The following is a 16,505-nucleotide window of genomic DNA, read 5'->3' as shown; positions in this document are numbered from 1 at the left end:
CTTTAATATTTTTTTCTTATCCCAAGGATGTACTAGAGATTTGGGTCCCACCGGCGTCTATTTAGAGAATGTGGCCCCCATCATTCAACTCTAAAAATGACTAAGTGCACTTCATTGAGCAAATAGAAATCGAATATAGGGAACACCCATCAGACAGTTTTGCAATTTTAATTTTCTTAATTCTTATGCCCTTAAAGGGGTTTTCCCACGAATGAAAGTTCATTTTAATCAATAGATCTTGGAATAATAATAATTTCCACAATTGGATGTATTTAAATAAAGTGTTCCTGAGCTGAGATAATCTTATAAATGTGCCCCTGCTGTGTACTGTGTAATGGCTGTGTCTGACCATATAGGGACATGGTCTGATCATACCACAGCTCCTGGGCAGGGGAAGAAGCAAAGGAATATACAGATATTACAGCAGGGGATCGCAGCTGATTCTTTTTGTGAGGTAAAACATTTCACTGCCTGTTTTTAAACAATGTTTTGCTTCAAAGAAAGAATCAGCCTTTTTTTTTTTTTTTTTTTTTTTTTTTAGGTACCACATCACATTTGAAGTGACATTGAGGGGTCTACACTGTGTTCCAAATTATTATGCAAATAATATTTTCTCAGATTTTCCCAAATTACCTATATGAATTGCAGTCATTGTAATTTTCCAGTCAAATAACTATTAGAGTACAATTGAAAGGTTTTTGTACAAACTGCCTATGATAACAGTATATTTTAAAAAAAATAAAAACTCAAACTGCACTCAAAATGCATGTTCCAAATTATTATGCACAGCAGAGTTTTCAACCTTTTCATTTTAATAAAGAACAAAAAAATGGTCATTTTTGAAATGATAAGCATTAGCAGGTTATTACAAACTGAAATCAAACAGTTTTCAACTCAAAACTTTATTCTAGGTGATGTTACATTTGCACATAGGACCCCTTGTTCGAAAGGAGCTTCTGAACTCTCCCGTCCATTGAATTTGTCAGGTTTTGGATGGTTTCTGCTTTAATTGTTTTGCATGAGGACAGAATATCCTCCCAGAGCTGTTGCTTAGATGTGAACTGCCTCCCGCCATCATAGACATTCCTTTTGATGATGCTCCAGAGGTTCTCAATGGGGTTGAGGCCAGGGGAGCATGGGTGCCACACCATAAGTTTGTCCCCTTTTATGCCCATAGCAGCCAGAGATGCAGATGTGTTATGTGCAGCATGAGACGGGGCATTATCATGCATGAAAATGATCTTGCTGCGGAATGCACGGTTCTTCTTCTTGAACCATGGAAGGAAGTGCTGTTTGAGAAACTCAACATACATTATGGAGTTCATCCTTACCCCTTCAGGGATCCTAAAAGGGCTGACAATCTCTCTCCCCATGATTCCAGCCCAAAACATTACTCCACTTCCTCCTTGTTAGCGCTGTAGCCATGTTTGCATGGGGTGTCCATCAACCAGCCATCCTCCACTCCATCCATTTGGACCATCGAGATCATTTCATGCATGATAATGCCCCGTCTCATGCTGCACATAACACATCTGCATCTCTGGCTGCTATGGGCATAAAAGGGGACAAACTTATGGTGTGGCACCCATGCTCCCCTGACCTCCAGCCCATTGAGAACCTCTGGAGCATCATCAAAAGGAGTGTCTATGATGGCGGGAGGCAGTTCACATCTAAGCAACAGCTCTGGGAGGGTATTCTGTCCTCATGCAAAACAATTGAAGCAGAAACCATCCAAAACCTGACAAATTCAATGGACGAGAGAGTTCAGAAGCTTCTTTCGAACAAGCGGTCCTATGTGCAAATGTAACATCACCTAGAATAGAGTTTTGAGTTGAAAACTGTTTGATTTCAGTTTGTAATAACCTGCTAATGCTTATCATTTCAAAAATGACCATTATTTTGTTCTTTATTAAAATGAAAAGGTTGAAAACTCTGCTGTGCATAATAATTTGGAAAATGCATTTTGAGTGCAGTTTGAGTTTTTTATTTTTTTAAAAATATACTGTTATCATAGGCAGTTTGTGCAAAAACCTTTCAATTGTACTCTAATAGTTATTTGACTGGAAAATTACAATGACTGCAATTCATAAAGGTAATTTGGGAAAATCTGAGAAAATATTATTTGCATAATAATTTGGAACACAGTGTATATGACAGAAAATACCCAAAAGTGATACCATTCTAAAAACTGCACCCCTTAAGGTGCTCAAAACCACATTCAGGAAGTATATTAACCATTCAGGTGCTTCACAGGAATTAATGGAATGTGGAAGAAAGCAATGAACATTTAAATTTTTTTCACGAAAATTTTACTTTAGACCCATGTTTTTTGAAATTTCACAAGGGTAACAGGTAAAAATGGACCCAAAACTTTGTTGTGCAATTTCTCCTGAGCACACCGATACTCCATATGTGGGAAAAAAACACTGTTTGGCACACGGCAGGGCTTGGAAGGGAACAAGTGCCATTTGACTTTTTAAATGTAAAATTTGCTGACATAATTAGCGGACGCCATGTCACATTTGGAGAGCCCCTGATGTCCCTAAACAGTGGAAACCTCCACAAGTGACACCATTTTGGAAACTAGACCCCTCAAGGAACTTATCTAGCAGTTACACAGAGCAGGATATAGGTGTGGCATGCAAGACCATTAAACAAACTTGCATCCTGGTCATCTGAATTGCAAAGTGTGCTCACCATATGTATTTGTTCCATTTATGTCCTGCTGCAATCACTCACATCTACCATCCTCTCACAAACTAAGCACACTCCATTCATATAAACCCCTCTCTTTTCCTATGTACAGCTCTCATGCTCTCTTCGCAATGTTAAACCGCACAGATCCATTCATTCCCACCATAAAACACAAGAGACGCTCTCACAAATCACTCGAAAAACCGCTCATTCTCTCGATTTTCCTTCTCTTAGTCGCATGTGATCTCTCTCCTAATTCAGGACCTTCTTGTAATAATAACACTAACTCCTTCCCTGCTACACTCAGAAACCCTTCAAATCTCATTAATATTCCTTGCATGCCTTCTATTTCTTTTAATTGTGCCCTTTGGAACGCTCGGTCAGTATGTAACAAACTCTCCTATATCCATGACTTTTTCCTTTCAAATTCCCTTAATCTTCCGGCTCTCACTGAAACCTGAACCCAGCAGTCGGACACCAAAATGTATCAAACTGTTGAATTGGCCACTCGTAACATTTCTGCCATCTCTCTAAAGTTTTTTTTTAGCCTAATCATGGTCTGTTTCCCTTCCATTGAGAGCTCCTTAGACCGTATGTTGTGGTTTCACAGCAACAGCTTCCAAATGCAAATGCCACACCTGGAATCAGCTCGAGACCTTTTACCTGCTTAATTGATGATGGATTAATGAGGGAAAAGTCCATGCAGCTCATTAAAGAGCTTTTGACATAATGGCCCAATTACTTTTCATCCCTTTAAAAAGAGTCTGATTCACATTAAAAGCTGTAATACATAATATGGATTATATAACTATCTTGAATATGTTTTAGTAAACAGCTAAAATGCCAAAATGTTTGTCACTGTCCAAGTATTTCTGGACCTAACTGTATTACAAAGTTTCTTATTTTCATGTGTACTATTTTTTTGGGCACAGGTGGATCAGCGCCTTCCAGCTGTATAGAAGTGCTGACTTATTTACAAGCCCTTATGTCTCGGCTCTTATCAGGACCATGCATACTGCAAGCTTTCCTCCACATGTTTTCCTTTCCGGATAGTTGTCAGGCTATTTAACTTGCTAGCAATGTTAGGTCATTGCCAATTGTAGCTTTGATCATGAGGTGTGTTTGCTCTGAGCTCCTTGTCTTGTATTCTGATCTTTGCTGATCGACCTTGGATTTGCCTTAACCATCCGTTTGTGTATCTCTTTTGTCGCGATCTGCTACCTTTTTGGAATTCTGATCTTGGACTGTTCCCTGACTACGCATTTGTCTCACCCCTCTGTCCATAACGTACCCTCTTGGTTTTTGACCTCGGACCTCTTGACTACTGTGAAGAAATGGCATCAGACAGACCCTGCAGAATCCCACCGCTGACATCAATTGTGAAGAAATGGCAGCAGAGAGACCCCGCAGAATCCCACCGCTGCCACCAATGTGAAGAAATGGCAGCAGAGAGACCTGGTCGAATCCCACCGCTGCCACCACTTGTGGTCCACACCCTGCCACCCGCCTGATGTCACAATAACTTCAGACGGATCACATGATATGGATCTGCCCTTTGCACCAACGTGATGTTGCGCACCCCCTTGAGGACACGTAAGGTCAGATTGGTACAGTTCTTCACAGTCACTCCCTGTCCATATGGATACAGGAAGGCACCAGGGAGTGAGAAGAGGTGGCCCACTCAGTCACTGACGTGGCACCACACTTGCTCACACCTCTGACACGCTAAGAGGCTCCTTCACTACCTCCAATGAAGCAGAGCCTGGTCGGCCTGGGAGAGCTGCCACCAGTTTCTATTAAATATAATAGAATTATATTGGGCTAGAAACCAGCCCGGTAGCATGTTCGCTGGACTAAACAGACGTGAGAGTTCGTGGATCAAGATAAAAGAGAAGCCCAAGGTTATATATTTAATCGCCTTAGGGGCACACTAGACAATTCACAATATACATAAGGGTTATACGTACACAATGGTCAAAGTTGCAAACACAATGGTAGGGGTATAAAAGATATAAAGCAGTTATTAAGAGTCAAATGAAAGGCCTGGCTCTCGGGGGAAGGGCTGCCACATGAGAGGCTTGTGGGGGCTTCTCTCTTTGCCGCAGGACTTCTCCCACAAGTGACCACACAACCTCCCAAGGGAAAAAGACAATGGAGCCAGGGCAGCTGGGCTCTTAACCCCTCTGGGTCACTCCCCCTTTCTGCCTCCTGGCTGAACCAAAATCTCCACTCCTGGTCTCTCTCAGCGAAAAACTCCCAAAAACTAAAATGGGCTATACCTTCTTAATGGACAGTCCTAGGGAGCCGGTTCTGGTGTCATCGGATTCAGCCAGGCCCCTGCTACGCGTAAAGCTGTGCATCTCCCTTTCCCTATGCACTGGACTGTGCTGAAAGCCAGGGTGACATTCCCCATTCTCTTGGGTTTCTAAAAAGTACTTGGTGTATCACTGGGATGTATCGTATTCCCATAACTTGGTGTTGAATTATAATATTGGACCAAAGGACCGCATGGCTTGGAGTCCACAGGGGGTTGTCCTGTGCAGCTCACATCTGCTGTGAAGTATGTCACTCCCTGCCTCTCGGCCGTCTCCCTTGCAGGAGTATCAAATTACACTGTGCATTGAAGATCTCTATAATCCCCGCCAAACAGGGCACAATGATTGACATGGCATTATCTTGAATATTCTTCACACCTCCCCCTTTATAGGGTGATAGGGGGCAGCACCACCCGGTGTTCCCCCGTGCGCCTGTCCACAATTTCCCCTTGTCGGGATAAGCCGTCAGCATTGCCATGGTCGCGGACCTTTTTGAGTCGAATGGCGAAGTGGTACTGCTGGACCGTGAGGCTCCAGCGAAGCAACCTCCCACTCATTCCAGACACGGTGTGTAACCAGCTCAGGGCATTGTGGTCTGTTAATTGGCATCCGTACAAGTATGTCTGCAGACCTACACAACTGCCAGACATTCCCTCTCCATCGTGGAATAGGCCACATCCCTCGGCAGGAGCTTCCGGCTCAGGTACAAAACGGGGTGTTCATGGTCCATGGTGTCGACCTGGCTGAGCACAGCACTGGCCAAAGTCACTGGCGTCGGTCTGCAATACAAACGACTGCGTGAAGTCGGCTGCCTGTAGTACGGACGGCCGTCTCACAGTCGTTTGTCCAATCAACTACAAACGGCAGCTTCTTCTTGGTGAGGTCCGTCAGGGGCTTCACCAGGCTACTATAGTGAGGGACAAACCTTCAATAATACCCGGCGGTGCCCAGGAATGACATCACCAGCTTCTTGGTCCTGAGGATGGGCCAGGATGCGATGGCATCCACCTTCTCAGGCTCTGGCTTTAGAACTCCCCCACCTGCTCAGTGTCCCAGGTAGTGGACCTCACTTATACCCAGCTAGCACTTTTCTGGCTTAATGGTCAAGCCTGCCCATTGGATCCGCCCGAGCACCTGCGCCAGATGCTCCAGGTGATCCTCCCAGGTGGGACAAAGATGGCAATGTCATCCAGGTATGCGGCCGTGTACCCTTTAAGTCCCTTAAGCAGTGTGTTGACCATCCACTAAAAAGTGGTAGGGACATTCTTCATGCCGAATAGCATCACTGTGGACTCCTGCAGTCCGAATGGGGTGATAAAGGCAGAGCATTCCCGTGCCTCGGGGGTCAGGGGAATCTGCCAATATCCCCAGCTCAGATCCATGATGGTCAGGTACTTGGCCCTGGCTAACTGATCGAGCAGGTCATCGATGCGCGGCATTGTGTAAGCGTCGGTGACCGTGACAGCATTAAGCCCCCTGTAGTCCACGCAGAATTGGGTTGTCTGGTCCTTCTTTGGGACGAGGCCCAAGCACTGCTGGATGGTTGGATGACCCCCAGCTTCAGCATCTCGTCAATCTCCTAGCGCATGTGCTTCTGCTGTACCTCCAGGGAGACCCGATATGCTGAACGCCAGATTGGGAGGTGATCCCCGGTGTCCACCGATGGACAGCTGACTTGGTCCTTCCGGGCTTGTTATTGAACAAATCCCAGAAGGGGTGTAGGGTTGCCCACAGCTGGGTCTGACAACAGCTGGTGGCAAACCTCCATGTCTTCGATGATCCCACCACTGCCACCAATGTGAAGAAATGGCACCAGAGAGACCCTGCAGAATCCCACTGCTGCCACCAATTGTGAAGAAATGGCAGCAGAGAGACCTCACAGAATCCCACCGCTGCCACCACTTGTGATGGATCCACACCCCACCTGACGTCACTATTACGTCAGGTGATATGGATCTGCCCTTTGCACCTACGTGATGTTCCGCACCCCCTCGAGGACATGTAAGGTCAGATTGGTACAGTTCTACACAGACACCCCCTGTCCACACGAGTACAGGAAGGCACCAGGGAGTGAGAAGACGTGGTCCACTCAGTCACTGACATGGCACCAGATTCGCTCACACCCCTGAGAGGCTGAGAAGTTCCTTCACTAGCTCCAGAGAAGCAGAGCCTGGTCGGCCTGGGAAAGCTGCCACCAGTTTCTATTAGATATAACGGAATTATATCGGGCTAGAAACCAGCCCGGTGGCATGTTCGTTGGACCGAACAACAGAAGTGAGAGTTCTCAGATAGAGATAAAAGAGCAGCCTAAGGTTAAATTATATATTTAATCGACTTAGGAGCAGAATAGACAATACACTATATACATAAGGGTTATACGCACACAATGGTCAGAGTTTCAAACACAATAGTTGGGATACAAAAGATATAAAGCAGTTATTAGGAGTCATGTACTAGTCAGATGAAAGGCCAGGCTTTCGGGGGAAGGGCTGCCACATGAGAGGCTTGTGGGGCCCTCTCTTTATTGCAGGTCTTATCCTACACGACGTGACGTCACGACCTCCAAAGGCAAAAAGACAATGGAGCTAGGGCAGCTGGGCTCTTAACCCCTCTGGGTCACTCCCCCTTTCTGCCTCCAGTCTGAACCAAAATCTCCACCCCTGGTCTCCCTCAGCTAAAAACTCCCAAAATCTAAAATGGACTATACCTCCTTAATGAACGGTCCTAGGGAGCTGCTTCTGGTGTCATCGGATCCAAAAGGGGCCCTGCTACGCGTGGATACCAAGCACCAGGGCCCTAGGGGCCCCCGCAAGGCTGTGCATCTCCCTTTTCCTACGAGCTGGACTGTGCTGAAAGCCAGGGTGACATTCCCCATTCTCTTGGGTTTCCAAAAACCTACTTGTGTATTACTGGGATGTATCGTATTCCCAGAACTCGGTGTTGAATTTTAATATTGGACACAAAGGACCGCATGGCTTGGAGTCCACAGGGGGTCGTCCTGTGCAGCTCACAACTGCTGTGAGCAGGACTGTGGAGTCTGAGTCGTGGAGTCAGAGTCGGAGCCCATTTTGGTGTAGTCGGTATAAAATGGACCGACTTCGACTCCTAAAATATATAATAAATTGGGTACAGTAGTTCAATGCAGTTTGTGGGTGTGATGAACCCGTAGCCGCCATCTTGGTAATGATAAATCATATCCAGGGATGGCCACACTTCAGCAGCCCCCACCCTTGGGACCTTCTGTTAAAACGTCAACTAGATAGTTTCCCCCCATAAGATAAGAAGCCCCAGGGCCTACTTAACACTTGAATGCTAGGAGCTTCAAAGACTTCGAGAGGAAACACAGCTAGCAGGGGGGGTGCTTCGTCCATCTGTAACTCTGACCATTTGTCCCATAGGACTAGTTTCTTTGTCTGTCACAAGCATGGAGGCATAAGATATAGAAACATGAATACTACACGCATGTTGCGTGGGATGGGCCAATAAAAAATATCACGGCGTCCCGGAGCCATTGCGCACACAAACCTCCGCGGTAGACGTTTGTACGTGCTCTGGAAGCCAAGATATAGCGCTGAGCCATTCCTGAGGACCGTATGGTATCATAATTGATATCAAAAGGTCGGTTACGGCGGCCCGAATCCATGGGAACCCCTGGGGGTATCTTGAGACCATCCCAGAAGAAGTTATTGGGTTCCTTAGAATTTGGGCTTCTGATCGAAGTTAGACCCGAGGGTGGAGACTGAGCCAGCTGACCTCACCAGCAGTGGGCGGGACGGGGCAGGTAAGATAGCAGGACAGACAAGAGATCCCTCAGTCTTGACCCAAGAGTGGGGTGCTGAACATCTGAGCACCAGTTGGGGCCACCAAGGGGAGGAGCAGTTTGACCATGCGGTGGTAGGCCTCAGCCTGTAACAAAGAACCGTGCCTGCGACCGCAGAATCCTCTCCCTGCGTCACAAGAAAATCAAGAAACCGGTAACTGATATGCTGTGGTGATTCTGTGTGTTGTATTCCATTGTTATATAGTTTAGCCTGACCTTATACCTGTGTATATTTAGTTGTATATCGTGTATCTAGTGTATTATTATAATCAATTACCTCAAGTAATTGTGGGCCTGCCTTTTATTCTGCATAACGAACGCACGTCCGTGTGAGCTCGGCTCAAGCCAAAAACGCTACCCAGGGTTGGTTCCTGACCCGATATAGGCCCATTCACGGACTGGGCGTATATCTAAAATAGGGACTGGTGGCAGCATACCAACTGGGGATTGGGGAAGGCTGGTAGTGACGGTCGGAGGTTCAGATATATATATTCCTGGCGCGGCCAAGGAAGATATATATACCGCCCTCACTACAGAGGGCCCCGATACCCAGTAGGTTACAGGACAGTCTCCCTGGCGACCGCTTATCCTAGGTGCAGTTCCTTGACTGACCTGAGGCTAAGAGGGCGCTAGCGAGTTGTGCTGTGTAGTGACGTTACGGTTTAGTGACGTTGAAGGGATAACACTCTACCGTGTTCCCTGCGCTGGTTGCAGCTACCTGGCACTACTTTCTCTAGGTGCAGTACCTTGACTGACCTGAGAGGTAAGGGGGCGCCAGAGAGCTGCACCCACCGGCCGGCTTTCATCACAGTGGGGAATATTTTTTCATAAGAATTTGGGAAAGTTATGAAATGTCCTATAAATGTCTGTCCTATTCCTGATCTAAGGGTCTAGACTTTTAGCTGAGATTAATCTGTGCTACAGTAAATTTTATCACTTAAACATGAGCCATGTATGAGGGAGTTTGAGTTGTGGACTCGGTGGCATGGAAATTGAGGAGTCGAAGTAGGAAGTTTGGCTTACCGACTCCACAGCCCTGGCTGCGAGGTATGTCAATCCCTGCCTCTCGGCTCCCTCCCTTGCAGGAATGTCGAATTACACTGTACATTGAGGATCCCTGTAATCACCGCCAAACAGAGCACAATGATTGACATGGGATTATCTTGAATATTCTTCACAACTACCCAGCCTCATGGCTAGTCCATGAGTAGTGACTAGCATCACACATGGGCCTCATTCTTCTACCTCAAGCTGTGCAGCATAATGAACGCTGCTGAATCCTCGTACTGTCCTAGTCTCTGCTCACATCTGCATTCTTCGTTTCCATTGCTCTGCTTTGTTGTGAGAGCGGAACAACAGCAAATGACGACTGCCGGATCCATCTCATCACGGACATCTGATGGACCACATAAACTTCAATGGGGTCAATTTTGATTTCATTATACTGTATGCCATTTTATTTGGCAAAATATCAAAGCATGTTATATTATTTCGTGCAGTATCTGCGACTATAACCCCTCTGACGTCCCCACAGCCTTGTGTGCAGGTTCCCTACCTATAGCCGGACAGCACTGTTATACACTTCTTGTCGCAGTCACACACAGTAAAGTCCTTACCGGGCTTCTTTACATATTGACCGGGCTGACATTGTGTGTAATCTTGACATATGTAGCAGTCTGGGTTCACACAAAAGTGATCGGCTGAACATTCGCAAACCGTGTTAGAAGATTCTGTACAGTTTTGTTTTACTATGAAATTGGCCCCTGAAAAACAAAGCAACAGGACGGTCAGGACGGCAGCGGGAAGAAGCCGTATGGGACTCACATTTACAGCTCATACAATACCAGGGTAGGGGATGAGAGGCTGATTGTTTGGGGTCCCACCGCTTTGTCCCCCACTGATCCGGAGTGCGGAGCTCTGAAGTGCCCCTTTTAAAAGAATTGATAGCAGCGTCGCTCCAAGCTTTTATGTCTTGCCACGTGGCACGCTATGGCTGGACATATGGTCACCATCATAGTGGTAACAAACTTTTCTATAATTCCAGATACTTTTATTGCACTCACCACAATCTTTACATCGGAAACACTCGGTGAGCCCGTTCGGATGATTCTTAGACATCTCTGCACAGATTATGCAAACGCTGCTGATCAACTCTTTAATGCAATTAGCTTTCATAAAGAATCCTGAAAATAAAAAAATACTTTGTGTAACAACCTGAGAACACCAGAAGACATTATATACAATGCAATCTGGAGAAAGCGAGGAGTAAAGTTGTGAATGTAATGAGTTGCAATGTTGCACAAGTGCAGCTTGTCCTATAGTCCAGAGCTGCATTCACACTGCTGGCTGCTACTGGACAGTCAACAGGTTTATTGCTAGATATTGCACACTCCCCTCTTGAAGTGCCAGGAATAGTGTTAAGTGAACGTGCTTGGATAACTTGGTGTTATCCAAGCACGTTCAAGTCCTAACCGAGTGTCTTCGGCATGCTCAGCAAAAATGTTTGCGTCGCCGCAGATGTATGTCTCGCGGCTGTTAGACAATTCCTACATGTGTTGCGACTGTCTAACAGCCGCAAGACATGCAGCCACGGCGACGCGAACATATTTGACGAGCAGCCGAAGACACTCAGGACTTGATCGCGCTCGGATAACATCTTATAAGAGCACGTTCACTCAACACTGGCCAGGAAGATTCTTTTCCACAAGCGATAGTTCAACACCAAAGAGCCAGATTTAAAACACAAACACCGGCCATTAAGTGCCGGACCATAAATAATTATTAATTAATATTGGGTGAAAAGGCAACGCTCCATAGGCTCTTAGAGGAAGAAGATTACTCACATCGCACAGAACAGTGTCTGGTCAAGACTATTTATTAAGACAAAAAGCAGCTGAAGCAAATACCAAGTGCAGAGTCTTACATAATTGCACAGGACACAACGTTTTCGGAGGACGCACTTCTCTTATACATGTGTGGTATGAAACAGCTAGACTGCTATATAGGTATCAGCAATCATGAATACCATAAATGTTGTCCAAACTTTAAACGATACAGGTGCTTCTCACAATTATAATATCATTAAAAGGTTAATTTATTTCAGTTCTTCAAAACAAAAAGTGAAACTCCTATATTATATAGAGTCATTAGAAACATAGTGATCTATTTCAAGTGTTTAGTTCTGTTAATGTTGATGATTATGGCTTACAGCCAATGAAAACACAAAAGTGATTATCTCAGTAAATTAGAATACTTTATAACACCAGCTTGAAAAATCTTTTTAAAATCTGAAATGTTGCCCTACTGAAATGTATGTTCAGTAAATGCCCTCAATACTTGGTCGGGGCTTCTTTTGCATCAGTCACTGCATCAATGCGGCGTGGCATGGAGGCGATCAGCCTGTGGCACTGCTGAGGTGAAGCCCAGGTTGCTTTGATAGCAGCCTTCAGCTCGTCTGCATTGTTGGGTCTGGTGTCTCTCCTCTTCCTCTTGACAATATCCCATAGATTCTCTATGGAGTTAAGGTCAGACGAGTTTGCTGCCAATCAAGCACAGAGATACTGTTGTGTGTAATCCAGGTATTGGTACTTTTGGCAGTGTGGACAGGTGTCAAGTAGTGTTGACAATTCCGATACTGAAATATCGGGTATCGGCCGATATTCGCAGTATCGGAATTCCGATACTTAATTCCGATACTTTTAGAATATCGAATACCGGAATCAGAAGATCCCATAATGCCTGCGCTCTGCAGTGTCTCTGAAGGATGACAAGCTGGATGGCAGGGCTCAGCTGCGATCCATCCTGTCATCAAAATGCCATCCCAGAATGAGAGAATTCTCCTGATTGTTTAAAAGCCGGCGGGCGGTAAAAAGTCGCCGGCTTTTAAACAATCACACAGCCCCATACTGCTTCCCCGCAGCCTCCCACGCCGATCCTCCGCTCTCCCCATCCTGATCGTAAGTTAGGACCGGGCGGGGAGCGCAGCACCAAGGAGCGGGGAGCGAAGGACCCGGGTGGGGAAGCCGGCAGTGAAAAGACTTCACCGCCGGCTTTCCCGTTCTGTGCTGCGCTTTCCCGCCGGTTATTTCAAATGAACAGCTGAGGTATCCGCTGATGCCGATCAGATGTTCATTTGAAGTAGCTGCGATGCCCTCAGAGGGTTCATGTGAGTTCATGCTTGACTGCATTGCATGAACTCACATGAACTTTCCCACAGCCACACAGGTCAGCCTCACCTCCCAGACCATCAGACCGTTCATGATTAGTGTGTGCGCGGTGTCTGTGCGATGTCTGCGGGTGTGTGTGGTGTCTGTGCGATGTCTGCGGGTGTGTGCGGTGTCTGCGGGTGTACGCGGTGTCTGTGTGATGTCTGCGGGTGTGTGCGTGCAGGCAGACATAGGCCGATGTGACACTACTACTCCCATCGGCCTATGTCTGTCCCCGTCCACTCGTGCCAGCAGGATCAGCTCGATATGAGCAGTAGTTCCCATCAGCCTGATCCTGCTATTTAAACTGCCCCATATGTTATTTTGCCCCTATACACATCTTTTATTCTTTTAGGCTCCCATATATATTTGTTTTTGGTCCCCAATAAATTTTAAATACATGTCATTGGTGGCCAGTGGTTACCTAAAATAAATTAGTTTATACATTACCTGTCCCTGTCGATCGCCACCTAAAATAAAGTAAAAAATTAAAAAATACACCTATACTCACCTAGACACCTAATTCCCCGAAGCCATCGATCTCCTGTAATAAAATATAAAATAATAAACCACAACCTTATCCTTACCCCTCCGTAGTAGTCCACGAGTGTCCCACGAAGATCTCCAGTTTAGAGCAGCCACATAGAATGTGACCGCTCTGAACCGCTGCCGCCGCTAGAATGACGGGGCCGTAAAGCAGCCCCGTCATTGCATAAGTGGGTTCGCCGGAGTTCAGGCAGCGCTGCTCCGGTGAGCTCCTTTATGGCCCCGCTGACCGTGAGAAATTCCCACGGTACAGCAGTGCCGTAAAGGAGGTCTCCGGAGCTGCGCTGCCTGAATGCACTCCGGTGACCTCAGTCAGTGGCTCCCGCTGCCGGGAGCGGACGTGTTCCCGGCAGCGTGAGCTTACAGCAGCTGTGCACAGCTGTCACCATCTCCAGATGTGACAGCTGTGCATGGGAGATCAGCGCAGGAACGTGGACAGGTAACTATTTTTTTTTAGTAAACTAAGAATTAAATAAAATGGTGTGTTTTATTTCAAATTAATTATTTTTTTCTGGGTGTAGTGTGTGTTTTTTCTTTTTAACAATTTGTAGGTTAGTAATGGGGGTGTCTTATAGATGCCCATCATTACTAATCTGGGCTTCATGGCAGCTGGCGCTGACATGAACCCCACCACTATTACCCCCTGCCACCGCACCAGGGCAGCGTGGAAGAGCGAGGCTAAGTGCCAGAATGGGGGCATCCTACGGATACGCCATTTCTGGGGCGGCTGACGGCTGGTGTTTCTAGCCTGGGAGGGGGCCAATATTCATGGCACCCTTCCTGGGCTATTAATATCAGCCCCCAACTGTCTGCCTAGCCTTTGCTAGCTATTAAAATAGGGGGGACCCCACGTCATTTTTTGGGGGGGGTCTCCCATTTTAATAGCTAGTAAAGGCTAGGTATTCAGCTGGGGGCTGATATTAGTAGCCTGGGAAGCTCCGTGGGTATTACCCCCTTCCCAGGCTTCAAACATCTGCCCCAGCCGTCTGCTTAACCTCCGCTAGAGACTAAAATTATGGGGGATCCCACGCCAATTTTTTTTTTAATAAATCCTTTATTTTAACACTAAATGACACTTGAGGGGTTAATAAAGATGCAGTCCTTAAATTATTATTTATTTTTTTAATTAATTTTTCCCAAAAATTTTGACGTGGGCTTTGCCATATTTTTGTATGCCAGCCAGGTACAGCATCCAGGAACGGGCTGCCCCCAACTCCCAGCTGCCTATTTGTACCTGGCCGGACACAACAATATAGGGAAGCCCTTTTTTTATTATCATTTCATGAATTTCATGAAATAAGTAAAAAAAAAAATACGTGGGGCTTCGCCCTATTTTTGTGTCCAGCCAGGTACAACTAAGCAGCTGGGGGCTGGAATCCACAGTGCAGGGTGGCCCAAGCTTTGTGGGCCCCCCCTGCTGCGAACTGGAGTCCGCAGCCACCCCAGAAAATGGCGCGTTCATAGAAGCGCCATCTTCTGGCGCTGTATCCAGCTCATCCAGGGCCCTGGTGCGGTGGCTCACTGGGTAATAAAGGGAATAGGGCCAGCTTTGTATTATCCGCTGGCCCTAAGCCCGAAATTCATGGAGTTACGCCAATATTAGACATGACAGCCATGAATTTCTAGTAAAGTAATTAAAAAAAACACAACACCCAGAATAAAGTCCTTTAATTGAAATAAACACACAATTCTTTAATGTTCTAAATTAAACCATACTTACCGTCACGCCCATTCCAGCTGAAGCCAACGATCTCCTGCAATAAAAGTAAAATAATAAAGCAACATCATCCTTACCTTTCCATGGTTCCCAGGACAGCTTCAGCTCTGCTACATCGAGATGACAGGCTGGATCGCAGCAGAAAGCTGCCATCCAGCCTGACATCCCGCAGACACTGAGAAGCGCAGGCATGCTTGCGCTCCTCAGTGTCTGGATGTGACGGCATCCAGATGAGCCGACAATGAACTCAGCTCACCTCATGCACGTCACTGACAGTGTGGGAGAATTCTCTTGCGCATGCGGTGAGCGTGAGAGACTCGGCTCATCTGGATGCCGTCACAGCCTGACACTGAGGAGCAAGCATGCCTGCGCTTCACAGTGTCCGCGGGATGACAGGCTGGATGGCAGCTTTCTGGATGTAGAGCTGGAGCTGTCCTGGGAACCATGGAAAGGTAAGGATGATGTTGGTTTTTTACTATTTTTCTTTTATTGCAGGAGATCATTGGCTTCAGCTGGAATGGGCGTGATGGTAAGTATGGTTTAATTTAGAACAATAAAGAATTGTGTGTTTATTTCAATTAAAGGACTTTATTCTGGGTGTTGTGTTTTTTTTTAAATACTTTACTAGAAATTCATGGCGGTCATGTCTAATATTGGCGTGACCCCATGAATTTCAGGCTTAGGGCCAGCTGATAATACCAAGCTGGCCCTAACCCCTTTATTACCCAGTGAGCCACCGCACTAGGGCCCTGGATGAGTTGGGTACAGCGCCAGAAGATGGCGCTTCTATGAATGCACCATTTTCCGGGGTGGCTGCGGACTGCAATTTGCAGCGAGGGGGGGCCCCAGAAAGCTTGGGCCTCCCTGCGCTGCAGATTCCAGCCCCCAGCTGCCTAGTTGTACCTGGCTGGACACAAAAATAGGGAGAAGCCCCACGTATTTTTTTTTTTTTTAATTATTTCATGAAATTCATGAAATAATAAAGAAAAAAAGGGCTTCCCTATATTGTTGTGTCCAACCAGGTACAAATAGGCAGCTGGTGGTTGGGGGGCAGCCCGTTCCTGCCTGCTGTACCTGGCTGAACACAAATATAGTGCGAAGCCCCAAGTAAATTTTTTTAAATTATTTCAGGAAATTCATGAAATAATTAAAAAAAAATTGATGTGGGCTTCGCCCTATATTTGTGTCCAGCCAGGTACAGCAGGCAG

The 16,505-nt window shown here is 46.3% G+C and overlaps 1 protein-coding gene across 2 annotated transcripts in view; it reads right to left on the bottom strand.

The window, feature by feature from the left end:
* LOC141172569 (tumor necrosis factor receptor superfamily member 14-like) overlaps positions 1-16,505 on the bottom strand; it is a 52,044-nt gene that overhangs the window by 11,993 nt on the left and 23,546 nt on the right. The window contains exons 3-4 of one of the 2 annotated variants that reach the window (XM_073656920.1): positions 10,893-11,012; positions 10,446-10,592 (exon numbers count right to left, since the gene is read on the bottom strand). In XM_073656920.1, coding sequence (XP_073513021.1) covers positions 10,446-10,592; positions 10,893-11,012 — 267 coding nt within the window. The remainder of the gene's footprint in view (positions 1-10,445; positions 10,593-10,892; positions 11,013-16,505) is intronic. The other variant, XM_073656921.1, reaches the window with a different exon arrangement.

The sequence above is a fragment of the Phyllobates terribilis genome, unplaced genomic scaffold, assembly GCF_046119375.1.
Source record: "Phyllobates terribilis strain yellow unplaced genomic scaffold, ASM4611937v1 Scaffold_12__6_contigs__length_324123572, whole genome shotgun sequence".
Taxonomy (NCBI): Eukaryota; Metazoa; Chordata; class Amphibia; order Anura; family Dendrobatidae; genus Phyllobates; species Phyllobates terribilis.
The sequence above is the reverse complement of the archived record's forward strand: the minus strand, read 5'-3'. Positions and strand labels throughout refer to the sequence as shown.